The sequence below is a fragment of the Saccostrea cucullata genome, unplaced genomic scaffold, assembly GCF_032062105.1.
Source record: "Saccostrea cucullata isolate Sc308-1 unplaced genomic scaffold, CSIRO_AGI_Scuc_v1 ctg1916, whole genome shotgun sequence".
Lineage (NCBI taxonomy): Eukaryota > Metazoa > Mollusca > Bivalvia > Ostreida > Ostreidae > Saccostrea > Saccostrea cuccullata.
In genome coordinates this window covers 1-19,396 of record NW_026937602.1, presented here as the reverse complement: position 1 = coordinate 19,396, position 19,396 = coordinate 1, and the positions used below count along the sequence as shown (strand labels likewise).

Sequence of the window (19,396 nt, the reverse complement as noted above, 5' to 3'; positions counted from 1 at the left end):
TTACCCTAGATAGTACATTTACTAATTAATTTGAAAACAGTTAACTTATTTGGGTCCATTAATACTTTAAAGAAGTATACATATGTGATATCAAAAAGAAGACTGAAATTCATAAGAAACAGATTTAGATTTTACCAAGCATTTACACCAATTACTCAAACGTGATTTTAAGAAAATAAATCAAAATCATTTCTTACCAATTAGATATCATGGATAGGATGAACATCTACATCCAGAGTTTGGCACTTTTAATCATTCAAAACGATGTATATTTCTAACAAAATACTGAAACTTGTACAACTTCAATTCCAACATTTCAAAATGGCCAGTCTTATGTTGACCCAGTACAATCTGCGTTTCATTGGCTGATTTGACTTGTTTTCTGTTCTTGCGAACTTCCTGCAAACATCTGAATAATGAAATATTTCCAGCGAACTTGCTGCGAATATTAAATTGACGTGTATGTTTCTTGCAATGCTCCTGCAAACATATTGGGTTCCTGCGAATTTGCTGCAAGCTTGCAGCAATTGCTGCAATGTTTGTTGCAAGATCGCAGCAAGCGACAATCATCTGCGAACAAGAAAATTTTCTTCCTGCGAACAATTTTGTTTGCTGCAAGCTTGCAGCAGACTTGCTGCAGGCCTGCAGCAAACATATCAGTTTGGTAAGTATATCATTACAAAACAGTTGTCTTTTTTGGTTAGCTCCCCTAGATGGTAGAAGTTATCATTGTTTGGGTATATTTTGGTATCAGTATTGATTTTATTCCGTATAATTTACTGAAAAGGATGCTTATACATTTCATCTTGCAGACTTTACACCTCATAAAACCAAAAATTTAATGTTGAAATCATTCTTTAAACTAGGTGGAATAGCTGTAATACAGCTCTATAGCAAGATATATGTTGGCTATCGGTGGCCAATTGTCAGTCAAGCATGAAAAGTATCTATTGGTTACTTTCACTTGTTTTATTCTGTTGGCTTTATATTATCAGTAGTGTATCTACTCAAAGACTAGGTCTAGGGTTGACACATTTTCCACCTGAATCAGATACTACATTATTTAAAATTTTCATTTTTCCATGTTTTTTGTAAAATAAATTGTTGAAACCTTACAAGTTGTTTTATTTAAGGAAAGTTATAACCTCGATCCAGAACAATTATATTTCGGAACGAACCTGGGTAAAAAAGGAAAATATTTTAAAGTGTGAATTACAATTCCTATATCTTAAAGGAGTTAAGTTATTGACAAACTAGGCAATAAAACAAGAATATCAGCATTTTTAAGTTCTGTGGTCGATATAATGACCTTGTCAGTAAATGCCATTCATCATTGAGTCAAATGCTGACTAATGTCTTCCATACATTAATGTTAGTTCATTATTTACACACTGAATTGATGACGGATTCTTCCGTTATTTCCCAATCATGACAAGGAGCACACGGTGCGTGTGACCGGTCAGCAGGGGATGTTCACTCCTCCACGGCACCTGATCCCACCTCTAGATGTTATAGGAGGTCAGTGTTTGATTTTGTATTGTTTTATGGACGTTTGAGCTTGAATACTGTTTGTTTATTATCTCCATTTACTCCATTTTAACACCCAAAAAGTACATTGAGATACACAAATTACTAATCGCTTTAGAGAATCTACTTCTAATGCTGGTGAGCCTAACCAACTAAATCTTGTAGTATATTACTGTCCCTACATGTTAGATAATTATGTTAACATGAAAGATAAAAATATGTCAACATGCAAAACATATAACTCTTTTCACGCAACAACAAAAAACATGTACATAAAAGAAAATAATTTTAATGTGGGTATATCTATATATAAATCAGGAGCAGAGCCAATGAATTAGAGGTGGGATCAGGTGGAGGAATTATCCCTTGCTGACCAGACACATCAGATAAGAGTGCACCTTGTCATGATCATGAAATATCGAGAAATTTTGTTGAGAATTCAGTGTGATAATAATGGCCTTACAATGAGTATGAAAAAGGTTACTGCTGACAAAGTGTTTGCTGACAAGGTCAGTTGATTGAACATAGAAACTTAATAAAGGACAAAAACAGGACTGTTGATATAATTGTTTGTCAACTTATCTCTTTTTTTTAACTAAAAGGCGCGTGCTCTTGCGCATCGCATCAACTAAGAGATATAAACTCCGAATGCAGGTAATGAGGGTATTTTGCTGCGTAAAGAGAGATGACGATTCAAAAGTTAAAGTCATCACATTGATCATAAAGCTTTATTTTAAAGTTTAATTGACTTTTTTCCAGTAAAATATCCAAAAATGAAATAGGTGTGTCAGACTCTGTGATATCTTTATTATCAGGTTTACTTGGATATATTTGAATATAACCCTTGTTGATTGATAATACGTCATCGATATATCGAATTGTCGAGTAGTTGACAACCACAGTCTGAGATTTGCCTACATTCTGCTTCATAGGAACACAATTGGTAACCATGGGAATTTCAACAGGTTCTTGGAAAACCTGCATTTCAAATACTACATATATATAATGTCAATCAGAAATCCAAGCATTTTTTTCCTAACAACTACAAGGTAGTTGTGACACGCTTTCTTGAAGCAATGGTATAGAGCGTCGAATTCCACAGTGAGAAATAGAGCCCGGTCTAGCGAATGAGGGGTCACGTTTTACAGTAGATCCTAGCATGGAAAAGATCACTCAATGCTAAATGGTATTTAGTGCCGAGCATAGGTCAAAATTTGAAGTTCTCTTCCGGCAAGTGATGGCGTCTCCATGTGAGGGGAAAATTTTTTAGAGGGACATTAAAAAACAAACAAGCAAAGTATTTTGTATTTATATAAACAGATTACTTTTGCAAATGATCATAAGGTGTTTTCAAAATATATTTTTAAAATTTTAACCACTCAGGAATTAGTTATTCTACCCATAAATATAGAGGATTTTGTTGACATTTCCACTATCTGTACCAATCCCGTTCAATGATGGTTGAGGTTTATATATTTATAAGGATGTGATGTCATTAATGGATGCCCTTGACAGCTGATGATCAGTCTCGTTTTCAGTTTTACAGACTGGGCGCGTGATTCTACGACCACCGTCAACTACAAAAGAAAATATATCAGGTTAAACATCAAATAACCAATCAGAATTACCAGATTCAAGCAGGCCGATTGGATTGTAACTATTGAGCAATATTTCGTGCATCATAGTAAAATGGAGCGTATTTACTGAATAAATGAACATTATTTCAATAGAAGTTGCAAACTATGTTTGTTATTGAATGAAATGATTCTCGTCCACTATTGAAATAAGCGCTTGAGAACTTATCTACATTGCGCTGAGTAGCGGCTAATATGCGCCTGTGATGTATAAAGCTTTGTGTAGCGTCTACTTATAAGCTTTGCATTGATCTACATAGCATTGAGTAGCGGCTTCCATAAGCGCCTGTGATGTACTAACATGTAGTTTTATATAGTGGCTACTTGGCGCTTATTAACCTATCTAACTAGCGTTGAGTAGTAGCTAACTAACGCTTATTTACCTAGCGCTGAGTAGTGCCTACCTAGTGTCTATTATTTACCCAGCGTTGAGTAGTAGCTATTAAAAACCTAGCTTTTATGAATCTAGCACTGAGTAGTAGCTCCCTAGCGCCTATTATGTACCTAGCGTTGAGTAGTGACTTTTAACAATCTAACGTTGAGTAGCGGCTATAAACTGATCTACGTACTAAGTGTTACGCTGCGGCCTGTAATGTTCATAACGTTACAAAACGGTTTTCTAACGTCTTTGATCTTTAAGGCTCTCCGGATCCAGGTTTAGAAAGCCGATAGTATTTCAGAAAATATAAAAATAATGTACTACGTAGCGGAGGGCTTATTGTGAAATAAATGACACATAATTGAGTGTTTAAAATAATGGACATAAGGTTCACAAAATACCATATCAGTATCAGTATTGATCATGACTGAGTATAGTTTTACTGAGTATAGTTTTACATTTACCAACAGTAACGAAGTACTTGGTCTTGTTGAAGATTGCCTTGTAGCCTTGGCGAAATTGCGGGAACCTCCAGGCATAGATTACCGGATTACAAGCACTGTTCATGTACCCGAAACAATACGCCTATAAAACAAAGGATTACACTGTAGTAACAATACACTGTAGGCCTATAAAACAAAGAATTACACTGTAGTAACAATACACTGTACGCCTATAAAACAAAGAATTACACTGCAGAGACAATACGCCTACAATACAAAAGATTACACTGTAGTAACAATACACTGTACGCCTATAAAACAAAGAATTACACTGCAGAAACAATACGCCTACAATACAAAAGATTACACTGTAGTAACAATACACTGTACGCCTATAAAACAAAGAATTACACTGCAGAAACAATACGCCTACAATACAAAAGATTACACTGTAGTAACAATACACAGTACGCATATAAAACAAAGAATTACACTGCAGAAACAATACGCCTATAAAACAAAGAATTACACTACAGAAACAATACGCCTATAAAACAAAGAATAACACTACAGAAACAATACGCCTATAAAACAAAGGATTACACTACAGAAACAATACGCCTATAAAACAAAGAATTACACTACAGAAACAATACGCCTATAAAACAAAGAATTACACTGCAGAAACAATACGCCTATAAAACAAAGAATTACACTACAAAAACATTACGCCTATAAAACAAAGAACTACACTACAGAAACAATACGACTATAAAACAAAGAATTACACTACAGAAACAATACGCCTATAAAACAAAGAATTACACTACAGAAACAATACGCCTATTAAACAAAGGATAACACTACAGAAACAATACGCCTATTAAACAAAGGATTACACTACAGAAACAATACGCCTATAAAACAAAGGATTACACTACAGAAACAATACGCCTATAAAACAAAGGATTACACTGCAGAAACAATACGCCTATAAAACAAAGAATTAAACTACAAAAACAATACGCCTTTAAAACAGAGGATTACACAACAGAAACAATACGCCTATAAAATAAAGAATTACACTGCAGAAACAATACGCCTATAAAACAAAGATAACACTGCAGAAACAATACGCCTACAAAATAAAGAATTACACTACAGAAACAATACGCCTATAAAATAAAGAATTACACTACAGAAACAATACTTAAAACATTTTTGTGACGTCATCTTTTGTTAAACCTGGTTCAATAAATTTGTTATTTTCCTGCACCCCGTCCAATAAGTTACCTGTAGGAGTCAAATAAGATTCAACTTATTGGACAGGTACAGGTAACGTTAAAATGAGAACAAAGGGCGAGGCAAATAAGTAAACACCACTTAAAAGGCAATGACAAATTAAACAATTTAATATGGACAATGTAGGAAATTAGTAGCGTTAAATGTTAATATTTAACAAAAAATCCTATTGAAAATGGTACAAATAATCCAGTGAATTGAATGTCTCAGATACATTATTGTAAACGCATCCGCGTGGCTCCGATCATAAATTTCCTAAATTCACCGTTCATTGCTATATAATAGATTCATTCATTTAATTCTTTTTCTAATACTTGACATTTGTTTTAAACTGATCTCATTTTGTATAATTTCCTTTGTTAAGGTTTTGATTTCTTCTTAAATACTAAACTCTGGTTTCACAGGATAAGCAACTCTGAAGCGCCTTTGTCTGTCATTTACGTTTCAAATTTTAAAGTTTTGTTTAGATGTTTACTGTTAAACTGTTTCATCACAGGTCATCCTCATCCGACAAAGAGTTTCTGTCACTCATAAAGTGTCTGTACTATTTGTACACACATGCACAACTCGCTTGTGACTTTATTTTTTTGATTCCTTCGACATTTTTAGAGTTTATTCAGGATTTTTCCTGAGAAAAAAACAAAATTGCTTCGGTATTTGCTGCTCCATGACGTTCTAAAACGTCGTCGTTTTTGTCGTTTTCAATAAGGACTACTTATCTACTCAAGTTGATTTCTTTTCAACAAAGCAAAATATAAAACCATATTTTGGTACACGTATCGATGTATCAATTCTTAAGTTGAATTTCTAGTTAGTTTTTTGTTTTTCCTCCATTTTACTGAGAAAATGACTAAAGACATTATTTATTGTATTTTCTGTAACTGACTAAATTTTGACCTGCTCCGCGATCCGATTTTTGCATTTTTTTAAAATCTGGATAAGTTTTTAATCAATCGTAATATTTTGTTAAAATTAATACATATCGGTTGGATTTATTGTTAAAATATTTCTACCAAATTTGGATAACATATGACGTCAAATAAAAAAGATATGACAGTTGTCCACGAATTTTTCGAACAATCCTCGTAAACAAAACAAAACGAAAGATTACACTGCTGGAACAATACGTTAACAAAACAAAAAATTACACTGCTGTAACAATACGTAAACAAAACAAAAGATTACACTGCTTTAACAATATGTAAACAAAGCAAAGGATTACACTGCTGTAACAATACGTAAACAAAACGAAAAATTACACTGCTGGAACAATACGTAAACAAAACAAAGGATTACACTGCTGTAAGAATACGTAAACAAAACAAAGGATTATACTGCTGTAACAATACGTAAACAAAACAAAGGATTACACTGCTGTAAGAATATGTAAACAAAACAAAGGATTACACTGCTGTAACAATACGTAAACAAAACAAAAGATTACACTGCTGGAACAATACGTAAACAAAACGAAAGATAACACTGCTGTAACAATATGTAAACAAAACGAAAGATTACACTGCTGTAACAATACGTAAACAAAACAAAGGATTACACTGCTGTAACAATACGTAAAAAAACAAAGGATTACACTGCTGTAACAATACGTAAACAAAACAAAAGATTACACTGCTTAACAATACATAAACAAAACGAAAGATTACAGTGCTGGAACAATACGTAAACAAAAAAAGGATTACACTGCTGTAAGAATACGTAAACAAAACAAAGGATTACACTGCTGTAACAATACGTAAACAAAACAAAAGATTACACTGCTGTAAGAATACGTAAACAAAACAAAGGATTAGACTGCTGTAGCAATACGTAAACAAAACAAAGGATTACACTGCTGGAACAATACGTAAACAAAACAAAGGATGACACTGCTGTAACAATACGTAAAAAAAAAAACAATGGATTACACTGCTGTAACAATATGTAAACAAAATATAAGATTACACTGCTGAAACATTACGTAAACAAAACAAAGGATTACACTGCTGTAACAATACGTAAACAAAACGAAAGATTACACTGCTGTAACAATATGGAAACAAAACAAAGGATTACACTGCTATAACAATACGTAAACAAAACAAAGGATTACACTGCTGTAACAATATGTAAACAAAACAAAGGATTCGATGCTGTAACAATACGTAAACAAAACAAAGGATTACACTGCTGAAACAATACGTAAACAAAACAAAAGATTACACTGCTGTAACAATATGTAAACAAAACAAAAGATTACACTGCTGAAACAATACGTAAACAAAACGAAAGATTACACTGCTGAAACAATACGTAAACAAAACGAAAGATTACACTGCTGGAACAATACGTAAACAAAATGAAGGATTTAAATGCTGAAACAATACGTAAACAAAACGAATGATTTCAATGCTGAAACAATACGTAAAGAAAACGAATGATTACACTGCTGTAACAATACGTTAACAAAACGAAAGATTACACTGCTGGAACAATACGTAAACAAAACAAAGGATTACAGTGCTGAAACAATATGTAAACAAAACGAAAGATTACAGTGCTGAAACAATACGTAAACAAAACAAAGGATTACACTGCTGTAAGAATACGTAAACAAAACAAAAGAATTACACTACAGAAACAATACGTAAACAAAACAAAGGATTACACTGCTGAAACAATACGTAAACAAAACAAAAGAATTACACTACAGAAACAATACGTAAACAAAACAAAGGATTACACTGCAGTAAGAATACGCCTACAAAACAAAGGATTACACTGCAGTAAGAATATGCCTACAAAACAAAGGATTACACTGCAGTAAGAATACGTCTTTACAAAACAAAAGAATTAAACTGCTGAAACAATACGCCTATAAAACAAAGAATTACACTGCTGAAACAATACACCTATAAAACAAAGAGTTACACTGCAGAAACAATACGCCTATAAAACAAAGATTACACTGCAGAAACAATACGCCTATAAAACAAGGGATTACACCAGAGAAACAATACGCCTATAAAACAAAGAATTACACTACAGAAACAATACGCCTATAAAACAAAGAATTACACTACAGAAACAATACGCCTATAAAACAAAAGATTACACTGCAGAAACAATACGCCTATAAAACAAAGAATTACACTACAGAAACAATACGCCTCTAAAACAAAGAATTACACTACAGAAACAATACGCCTATAAAACAAAGAATTACACTACAGAAACAATACGCCTATAAAACAAAAAATTACAGTACAGAAACAATACGCCTATAAAACAAAGAATTTCACTACAGAAACAATACGCCTATAAAACAAAAGATTACACTACAGAAACAATACGCCTATAAAACAAAGAATTACACTACAGAAACAATACGCCTATAAAACAAAACATTACAGTACAGAAACAATACGCCTCTAAAACAAAGAATTTCACTACAGAAACAATACGCCTATAAAACAAAGAATTTCACTACAGAAACAACACGCCTATAAAACAAAGAATTACACTACAGTAACAATACGCCTATAAAATAAAGGTTTCTTTTGGAGAATTTCAACTTCATTGATATGAGTAATGATGTTAAAACCTAAAATTGGAAATATTAATTGTTCCAATATGAAGAATGTAATCATCTCATTAAAAATTGTCAAATAAATTTCTTTTGTCAGTCGACTTTATAAATAAAGAATTTTAGTCGACTAATCTTTTAGTAAAAGATATAACTCTTGCGTAAAAAATGATGAAATCCTCTCTCTCTCTCTCTCTCTCTCTCTCTCTCTCTCTCTCTCTCTCTCTCTCTCTCTCTCTCCACAACAATAATTGTTCTTTGTCTTTTCTGCATGCTTCACATAAGAGAGTTCCAGGATAATTGTTTCAAGAAAATTCTTCCTAGTTCTTTCAATAAAATCCCATTAAAAATCTGTTACAGATGATAAACTGGGAGTGTCCATATATCATAAAAGTTGCATCACTTATTAGTACACCGTGCGTTTCGAGAAATTGATTAAAAAGAATGTTGAAGCATCTTTTCAAAAATGTAATCATAGTTTGTGCATGACTTTTTGTGACTCTCCAAATGAAAGGAATTTCAATCGAGATAAGAATTCATAATCCTCTGTTTTGTCAGATTTATCTTTACGTAATGATGCGCAAAAATCTGGATTTAAAACTATATAATCTTACATGATAAATTTAAAAAAAAAAGAGCGGTTTTCCATAAAAATCCAAAATTTAGATTAATAGTTAAGTGAGAGCGGGTTAGATTATTATATATAATAGAAGAACTGTAAAAGAAAGAAAATCCAGAATTGCCACTTAAGAAAAGTGTCTTGGTATACAAAATTACTTTTTCGGGTTTAATATAAATTCTGTGTAAATTGACTTTTTCGGATTTTGTGTTATTTTTTATAAGTAAAAAAATATTTTAGCAAATATCATTAATTATATATAAATTATTATAATAAACTCAGCCTAAAGACATTACAGTATATAGTCGGGCACGTCGTAATCTAAGCGCTCATTGACGAATAACCATGGTCGTAATTTTCCCCGTGAAAAGAACAGGTACTTGTTCTTAAAATTCACGTATTTCAAGCTCCACTCAGATAGGTGTATGTATCTCGTATTTTAAGCTACTTATAGATAGGTCTTACTCTATCAGGCCTTCTGTATCTTAATGACTTAAATTAGTTTAATCGTTGTAATAATTGCTTAGTCTTCGTCAAATTATTTTAGTCAATTGTCAGAATTCCTGATTTAGTGAATTAGTGATGCAAAATCGAGTTTCACCGACAATTATTTATCAACTCAGAAAAAAAACTCGGAAGATTTAGATTTCAACTTAATTACTAAAAACAAACAAACAAACACAAACCAATGCAGCGTCAAATAAACAAATATCGTATAAATTATCTGGAACATCATTTTTGTGATTGTTTAAATTTTGTTTGAGAGTATTTTTGGGACCTTGTAACATGCCGTAAATACAAAATGACTAAAAGTACTTTTGGGACCTTACATGCTATAAATACAAAATGACTTACCAATGGGTTGAAATAATTCGGAATGCCACTGTGTTTTTCCATTACGAAAGTTGCGTGGTTCGTGTACACCATGTATGGTAACCAGGACAACGAGAAACACGCAATGACAATCACTAAGGTCAAGGTCACACCTTTTTCACTTTGGGTTTGAACTCTCTCGTTTGGAGCGATGGTCAGTTGACGTTGGACAATGGCATGACGTCTTATGTACAAGAATATACAAATATAACAAAAGACAAGTACAACGAGAGGAATAAATACATTAAATATTTGGTTAGCGATATGTAAATAAAAACTGGCATTCCCAGGCACGGGATATTTTGGTCCACACTGAATGGTTTTCTCCTTAAATATAGGACCGGAAATGACGGTGGCGGTACTGAACACTGCGGCGTAAGTCCATGCAATACCTATCATTATAAAGCAAGTTCTCACTGACACCGGGGAGTGAAGGTCATTGTTGACGACGAGTCGCCGTACACAGGTAAACTTGTGGATACTTATGTACATCAGAGTGTGGATAGAGGTCACCAAAGAGAGTGTTACAAAGAACGAGTTAATTTTACACAGAAAAAGCGGTATATCCCAGCATTCCATGTAAACGGAATGGATTGAAAACGGAATAACCATAGCCACCAAAAGGTCGGCGATTGCCAAATTTAGCAGGAAGAAGTTTGTTGTTTGGGTGGAACTGCGCATGTTAGGGTTTTTCACAATAACCCAGATGACCATCGAGTTGCCGAGGAGATCGCCCGCCATAATTAACGTGAGCCACACAATGACAAACGCCGTGAATGAGGAGGAAAAGTGATCGTGCACGTCCGTGCCATTACAAAACACGTGCACGTTAAAATGTGGTGACGTGTTTGTCCACGTGACTGTAAGATTCGATGACATTTTTTCACAGTTCCTCAAAGTAAAACAACCCGTGCAATTATTATTACCGATTATTACCGGATCAGGCCTGTTTTCCTTTTTTATTGGAGTGGCTCGAACTATTTTATTAGTCGTCCTCGTCAAAGCGCAGACCTTCGTCTTTCCATACTTAATTCTTCCGTTCCTTCCGCCCCTTATTATTCCTCCATTCCTCCGATGATGTGCTTTGAATTCACTCCATAAATTTTACAGGGCAAATGTTTTTGCATGCATTTTTCCTTAAATGCTTTGACTTTAAAATAGAACTGTCTTAATCACGGTGTTAAGCAATGTAAATCAATGCCAGTTTCACAGTAGGCATACACGTATGATGTTAACATTGCAGTGAGTTGCTACTGGTTCCAATGTCGACTTCTGTCTTTTATTACACATAGCATTCTTGACAGTGGCGGGGTTATACTCACTGGAATAAAAACAGCTGGTCCTTTTTATTTGTCAAAGTTACAGTACCCGCATCGTTATTCTTTACAATTCTATCGTGTCCTATCGTGCGTGTATCCTATCGTATCGTGCGTGTATCCTATCGTATCGTGCGTGTATCCTATCGTATCGTGTTTTCCGTTTATCAGGTTTTGCGTTTTATATCGTGTTTTCCGTTTATCGTCTTTTCCGTTTATCGTGTAGATCGTTTATCAGGTTCTATCGTGTATCGTGTTTTGCGTTTATCGTGTATATTCGGAAACCCTCGCTTTTTATCTTTACTATAGAAAGAAACTACTGAGCTGTTCCGAGTTTCTTTTTCGTTTTGTTAACTAAAATAAGAATACTACAACCGAAAAGGAGAAAAGAAAGTTTTATCCCTTTCTTTTTCATTATTAAAAGAAATAATAAAGCGTAGAAGGAAAATAATAAATAAATAGCGTATTTCATGAAGAAATAAATTAATTAATTAATTAATAATTAAATAAATAAATAAAATAATTATATCATGGTAAAGCAGAGAGTGATTGTCAAAAATTAAACAGTAACTCTATTTTTCGGAAATGAAATTATAAACGATCACATCCTTTTTTTAAAAAATAATTTATCGAATTGTATGAATTATTTATTCAAAATTAAATATTTTTAATACGATTTTCTTAAATGAATCAGAGTACCTGGAGAAAGATTTTTGGTAAGCTACGGTGTATGCGTAACCAAAAAGTAGATAAATAAATAATAAGCAGGATATTGATATGTATCTTTTTTCATGCAATATTCTTTTTTCCCCTTATTTATTGTCTGATTATATAAGTAATATGTTAACGCCTCTGATCTGCATGTAAGCACTATTATTTAAAGTCTTCATGTTACTAAAATTATAAAACATAAGACATTGATCCAGATGATTTTAACACCGCCGTATACGTTCAAATTTTAAAGTAATGTATACAAGGAAAAACATGATGTTTTTTAACAGCTTACCTTGTCGGCGTGGAAATAAACTGGAAATATAATCCATCGGGGTGTCAAAGACCTTTCCTTACCAGAAAACTGACACGTATGTGTAGCTCTCTGATAAGCACACTGCCTTCCTCTGCGGTCAAAACCCCCTCCCCCTTCTCCCCTAACTGGTACCCGTGGCCCGTGTGTGTGATCATTGTCAACATACCTGTACTGACTTCTCACCTTGGGTCAATTAGGAACCTCGAATACTACCTGGTTCTAATAAAACGCATCTACTTATTTTCGGGATTTTGTTCCTAAATTGTGTGAACAAAGTTATCAAAGATTTAATTCAAAATATATTAAATAATTGTACGATGGATGTAATTATGGGTTTAAAAAATCATCCAACTGCTTGAATTCTAACTAAAAATTCAAATAAATCAATTTAATGAAATGAAGTCTCTAAACTCAATCCGCTGATTTATTTCATTTTGTACATTGGTTCCATTATGCTTATGTAAATAAGTCTTTTAATAAACTTAAAAAAAACTGTACTAGTCTTATGGTACATGCACTTTCGGATCATCAAGTTTTCTGCGTAATACGGACAAAATTCTAGGAAACAATTTCACTGATCATAGAAATGGATGAAATAGTTCTAATATTCTAAACTATGAAAATTAGATCGCATTATTTTCTACGGTATCTTACTATAATAATAAAACAAAAGAAGTCGTCTGATTCCGCCGTGACCATGCAAGACAAGTAAATACACCGAATCAAATTATAGTATTAATCGATTTCATTCCATATGTATACAACTTTATTTAAGAATTCAATATTATATTTAGCTATTTGGATAGATCTTGTTTCTAATTAGAAATTGGTTACGGACATTTAACATCCCGCCCTTCGAATATGCCTCATATGAGATTACCGGGTAAGTCTAAAATGATTTTCAGGGTTTAATAATTCATTTGCCGACTTAAAACTATTTTTTGTTATTATTTGAAACAGTACATACAAAGTTAAATAGCAAAGATTTATAATTATTTAGTCGGAAAAGTCGCATTTCACTCTTTTAATATTTGTTTATTAATTTTGTGTTGTAAAGAAAAAAGTATTTAACCATTCAATACTCGTTAATTAATAGGAGGTTTTCAGTATCTGATATATAAATGTTTACATGTGCATAACTGAGAGCTTAGCGTAATCGTACATGTACAAGTGCAGTTGTAGGTGATTCATATTCTGTTGACATAGTTTTAATGCAGAGCGCCATTATATTAACAATTATTTAAATTTCTATTCAGGAAATTAATTTTTTTTGAACTATTTAGTTCTTGAAAGATCTATCATGTTAAATTAATTTATTTTATTAAAACCGTTTCTTCGAACCTTTCTTCGGCCGGTTTTCTACTTGTATTTTTTATTCATATTTTTTTTTAATATTCAATTGCGATTTTTGGATACATCGCAGATTTTACTCTTTGAGATTTTAATATTTAATTGCGATTTTTGGATACATCGCGGATTGTAATCTTTAGACATTAAATACAAATATTTAATTTATTGCGTAAATTTCTTCCGTGAAATAACTTGGTACTCTTAGATAAATTTATTAGATAGAAAATTCAAATGTATATTTTTCATTAATAATGAGTCTATTTATAGAGTTTCCAAAATTTATAACAGTACCCGTGAGAAACGGTATATAATCATGTAAGGGATTTTTGTGCAACAATTACATGTATGCTAAAATATCCATAATAAAACGATTCATATTTCAACTTTAAGATGAGAATTTCGACATTTACACAAATAATCGTAAATTCACACAATTGAGAAGAAATTTAAAAAAAATTACAGTCTCCATTTCATAATAATCCATTTAATCATTGTCATTTTTTTTATATAAATAAATAAATTTTTTAAAATTACCACAGAGATCTAAGTTCTTTTATTATAATAATTAAATGTACTTTATAATTTAGATTTGAAGCTCTGCAAGTATTTAAATTAAAATATTGCAGTAAGTAAACAAAATAATCTTTTCGTCTTGTCAGAAAACGTTCCGTATTTTGAAACAATCCTATCAGGTTTTGCGTTTATCCTATCGTGAAGATCGTTTATCAGGTCTATCGTGTTTTGCGTTTATCGTGTTGCGTGTATCGTGTTTTGCGTTTATCGTGTTTTGCGTTTATCCTATCGTGCGTGTATCCTGTTCTATCGTGCGTGTATCCTATCGTATCGTGCGTGTATCCTATCGTATCGTGTATCCTGTAAAGAATAACGATGCGGGTACTGTATATATGTACTTTTTAGACAAAATCTGTTTAATTGGTCCGACTTACCGATAGAAAAAACCTAGCGCTTTAATTTTAATTGGTGGCCATCAAAAATTATAAACACCTACAAAAAATGAAGAAAAAAAATTCAAAAAAATATTTAGATATTAATTTTAAATATCAAATCACAAAGCTCTTTAATTTTATATTTAATTTCACCCTTTCTTGCGAAAACCCTCTACTTACGACTCTCAGAATTTCCGAATAGAAACAGTCATTAGATTTGTGTAAAACTTCATGAGAAAAAAATCCAAATTTTTCATTGATATTCACCATGATTCACAGGAATGAAATAAAGCATGCTTTGTCTTATCAAGTTCAAACATCATCTTCCGGCGTTGCTCTAGTGAAACTCAAAGTGCAGCACAGTTTAACCATTTTTTCTGTTAGGAATGGAATAATGCCAATTAAACGTTCGAATCTATTTAAAGTGACGAACAATATGTCTGTAATACATCCTGTCCTTCTGTTTAAATGTGTCAAAACGGGGGGCAAGTTAAATCAATAATTAATAGCCCCCTAGTGAAATAACTACATGAAATAAGTGCCAGAATGTCCCCTACCATTGAAGAAATCTAATTATTATAGAATTTAGTTTAAAAGACAGTACGCCTTCAGTAGTCTAAATTGGGAATATACAAATTCTTGACCGGAAATGGACTGTAAAATTCCGGAGTTAAAAAAATCGTTGTTAACGGGAACTGACTTACGAAATATATTTCTTCGATATCCGTTGCCAAGTGCATCTGGGAATATTATATTCTAATTGAAATTTGCATGAACTGTTCTTATCAATTTTTCAAGATAGATAGGACGTAAAGGACTGTAATGAAGAAAATGACAGAAAATATTAGTGACAGGCATTTATTCGCCAGCGGTTCAGGCGCGGATCAAAAACTTGTTTTATAACATGTGTATAGGTATCTGTGCCTTACCAAGAGGAGCTCCACATTATCAAGCATTGCAGTAAAGCATCACAATCTGTATACCGATAACACTGACAGCAAATAATAAATCGGGAATTCCACGCGCTCTGCAGATTTCTCTCTCCCAAAGATGAATGTTTTTTGAGTGCAGTAAAAGCAAGAAGATCAGTGACATAAATATTTTTTTAAGTGTGTACAGAGAAAGTTACAGTGGCTGGTACAGGACAAAGTATAATTAAGATATTTTTTTTATTGATTCGTGGCCACGAATTTTATTTAGTGGCCACGAAATAAAAATTCGTGATCACGAAATATAAAACTCGTGGCCACGAAATAAAATTCGTAGAAATGAAATAAAATTCAAAGAAATTTACGAAATAAAATTCGTAGAAACGAAATATAAATTCGTGACCATAAAATAAAATTTCTCAATGCAAACAACTCTGCTCCTTCAGGAGTACCATTGATTCATTGTGGTATTTGGTTAGGATATCATTTTGGTTGAAGTTTCATTCAACTGCCTTAAATCCCAGAATAATCTACTTTCAAGTCATGACCTCAAATCTTAATGATATATCACACACAAAGACACCGAAAGCGGAGGACCACAACTCTATGTATTTGTTTAGTTTTTTATTTTGATGGCTAATTCAATTCACTTGACTATGAGAAAAGCATCCTCTCAATGTCAAGGGTTTGTGTGGAAATCCGAAATCATACACACTTGACATTTTCAGGATCCCAGCTAACACAAAAACATTTTTAAAATGTTTTTAAAACATTTTCAAAATGTTGCGAAAACATTTTTTTTAAATGTTTTAATCACGTGATTTTGTATGGTTTTTTAAACGTTTTTAAAACATTTTAGTGAAATATTTCAGCAAAATGTTGTCAAAACATTTTCTTAAAATGTTGCGAAAACATTTTCAATAATGTTTTAATCACGTGAATTTGTATGGTTTTTTAAACGTTTTTAAAACATTTTAGTGAAATATTTCAGCAAATGTTTCCGGAACATTTTCTTAAAATGTTACAAAAACATTTTTAAACAATGTTTTAATCACGTGATTTTGTATGGTTTTTTAAATGTTTTTAAAACATTTTACAAAACATTTCAACATATGTTATCATAAGACTGTTTGTAAATGTAACAAAAACATTTTCAAAAACGTTTTATTCACGTTAAATTTGTTTGGTTTTTAAAACGTTTTCAAAACATTCAAGTCGAGGTTACAAAAGTATTTTTCCTAAATTTTTACTTGTTCTCATTAAATAATGATATATTTATATTTTAAAAGAAATAAACATGAATTATATTTAGTATTTGAACCTTTAATACAAACCCATATTCAATATGTTAATCACATTTAAATTCCATTCTCGGTACAAGTTTTAATTAATTTTCTATCAACATGATCAAGTCACCGGGTTTTTAAAAGTTGAAAACGGCGTCTAATCCATTCACTGAATTTTAAAAGAACGGAATCACAGAAATCCTATGTTCACTGTATAGGTAGAACAGAGCGGCGGATCTATAAGACTTAGTTAGAATCACATACACTGAAAAGGCTGATAAGGAATCTGCCCCTCGGAAAGAATAGCACAATCTGTAAAGATAAGGAAAACTGCGTTTGTATCAGCGTTCTACATCTAATGTACATGTATCTTGAGATAATCAATGAAAATATGCAAAAAATATTTTAAATAATTATATCAAATTTAAGTTCTTTCCTCATTTGCATGAAAAAAGCAGAAAAATAATTACTTTGACAATATTATTGAAGAGTAATAGTATTTACGTACACCTTTGCCTTCACCAAAGGCGGGTCTTTTGAATGTGGGAATTTGAAAATATGGATGATGCAACCAACACCAAGCTGTAAAGAAATTTCATTTTTTAAATCAACATATTGTTTGATGATTAACATTTCACAAAGACAACGAATACTTGAATCAAGTATATAATTGTGTTGCCTTAACAATGATATATTCAAATCAAATATACATGTATATAGCTTAACTCTTTGTCATTGCTACATACATTGTACAAAGTTATTGATCATGCACTGGTAGTACAAAAGTCATTTTAAATGATCTTTTAAAGACTATGATAAAGGAATAATTCTTACCATTCAAAGTTAATAAATCCCGAGGTTATTATTGTGGTTTATATGGTGCAAAGTCTTCTCATTCAAATCGGCACGGAGTAAGCGCGCATATCTTGTTTACCAGAATTCAAAATTTGGCCTAGATAAGCAGCAAACCACTATACTCTGTAACGCGCTGCCCAGCAGGAGAATTGCATAATAGGTTATCATGACACTGAAACTGACCAGTGTGCCAATCCCTATCTAATGCCTAATGCAGAGTAAAATTCTGGGAGTGGATCACAGATTTGATGGAGAACATTTTTTTAAAAAGACATTAAGAGTTTTATTAAATGCTTTTAATTTTATTCATTTATTTATATTTTAATGTTTGCCTATCCTTTCATTTATTGATTTTTTGATTTGTTTAATCAAAGGATTTTATATAAATTATGTCTGTTTAATCAATAAGGTAAAACTAGAAATCATTATAAAATACCGGAAAAAATCTTTCAATTAAAAAATTACTACAATTCCTCATTTTAACACTATTCTTTCTATATTTTCTTTTTTTTCTTCATAAACTAAATTTTAGGAAAATCGCAATCATACATTATTTGAATGTTTTAAGATCATTTTGAAAATAACACCAGCAATGAAAAATGAAGTCTTTATAAAAAGAAAACACATTAAATTGAATGTTCTTAAATCATTCTCACAACATACTCTCAAGTTACTAAATGAATTAAATTGTGCCGCAAGTACATAAATGTTTCAGAAACATTTTGAAAATGTTTCCAAAAAATGTTACAAAAACTATAATTGAAATGTTTCAATTGTAGTGAAAATAATTATTTTAGTTTAACTTAATGTTTTAAATAAACATTTCCACTACCTAGGCCGACAAATATTCGGAATTGAATGTTTCTAACTAACAGCTAGCGATATTAAGAATGTTTTAAAAATATTTTTAAAATGTTTCAGAAATGTATATGCAATGTTTCCGATTTACAGAAAAAGAATATTTCATTTCATGTTTTAAGAATGTTTTTAAAATGTTTTATAAGATCTTTAATATTTGGAAGCTATAAATACCCTTAAATGAATGAAGAATGTTTCAAAAACATTTTGAAAACGTTCCTTCTAAATGTTTTAGAAACGTATTTATGCAATGTTTCAGATTTATGGAAGTAGTATAAGGCGTCTAGATGGCGAGGTCAACTGAGTGCACTTTTTATGCAAATGAGGTTCAAAAAATGGGTCAACTGAGTGCAGTTCTAACCCTAACCCCCTAGCCCCCTAACCCTAACCCTAGCCCTAACCCTAAGCCCCCTAACCCTAACTAACCCTATCCCCTAGCCCCCTAACCCTAACCCTAACCCTAACTAA

General features: G+C 32.1%; 1 protein-coding gene and 1 long non-coding RNA gene across 3 annotated transcripts; both read right to left on the bottom strand.

Annotated features, from left to right (window-relative positions):
- Positions 1-2,850: 2,850 nt before the first annotated feature.
- Positions 2,851-11,690, bottom strand: LOC134248464 (galanin receptor type 1-like). 2 transcript variants are annotated; one of them, XM_062730859.1, is made up of 3 exons: positions 10,343-11,690; positions 4,005-4,125; positions 2,851-3,104 (listed from the first exon to the last, which is right to left on the bottom strand). In XM_062730859.1, exons 1-3 carry the CDS (start codon positions 11,237-11,239, stop codon positions 3,004-3,006), a joined length of 1,119 nt encoding a protein of 372 aa, XP_062586843.1. In that variant the 5' UTR covers positions 11,240-11,690; the 3' UTR covers positions 2,851-3,003. The 2 variants fall into 2 exon arrangements, with proteins under 2 accessions (XP_062586843.1, XP_062586844.1); XM_062730860.1 differs by having other exon boundaries at positions 3,071-3,104; positions 4,022-4,125.
- Positions 11,691-17,268: 5,578 nt separating this feature from the next.
- LOC134248463 (uncharacterized) lies at positions 17,269-18,264 on the bottom strand. The gene is made up of 3 exons (XR_009988059.1): positions 18,050-18,264; positions 17,724-17,797; positions 17,269-17,527 (listed from the first exon to the last, which is right to left on the bottom strand). It is a non-coding gene; the product is annotated as an uncharacterized LOC134248463 (long non-coding RNA).
- Between the last annotated feature and the right edge of the window lie 1,132 nt (positions 18,265-19,396).

Bases quoted from the DNA above. Each gene is read 5' to 3' on its own strand.
- LOC134248464 (XM_062730859.1), bottom strand. From the start codon at position 11,239: ATGTCATCGAATCTTACAGTCACGTGGACAAACACGTCACCACATTTT. The intron at 4,126-10,342 runs GTAAGTCATTTT...TTTGTTTTATAG, and splicing joins CGAATTATTTCAACCCATTG to GCGTATTGTTTCGGGTACAT. The intron at 3,105-4,004 runs GTAAATGTAAAA...TTTCTTTTGTAG, and splicing joins CAAGTACTTCGTTACTGTTG to TTGACGGTGGTCGTAGAATC.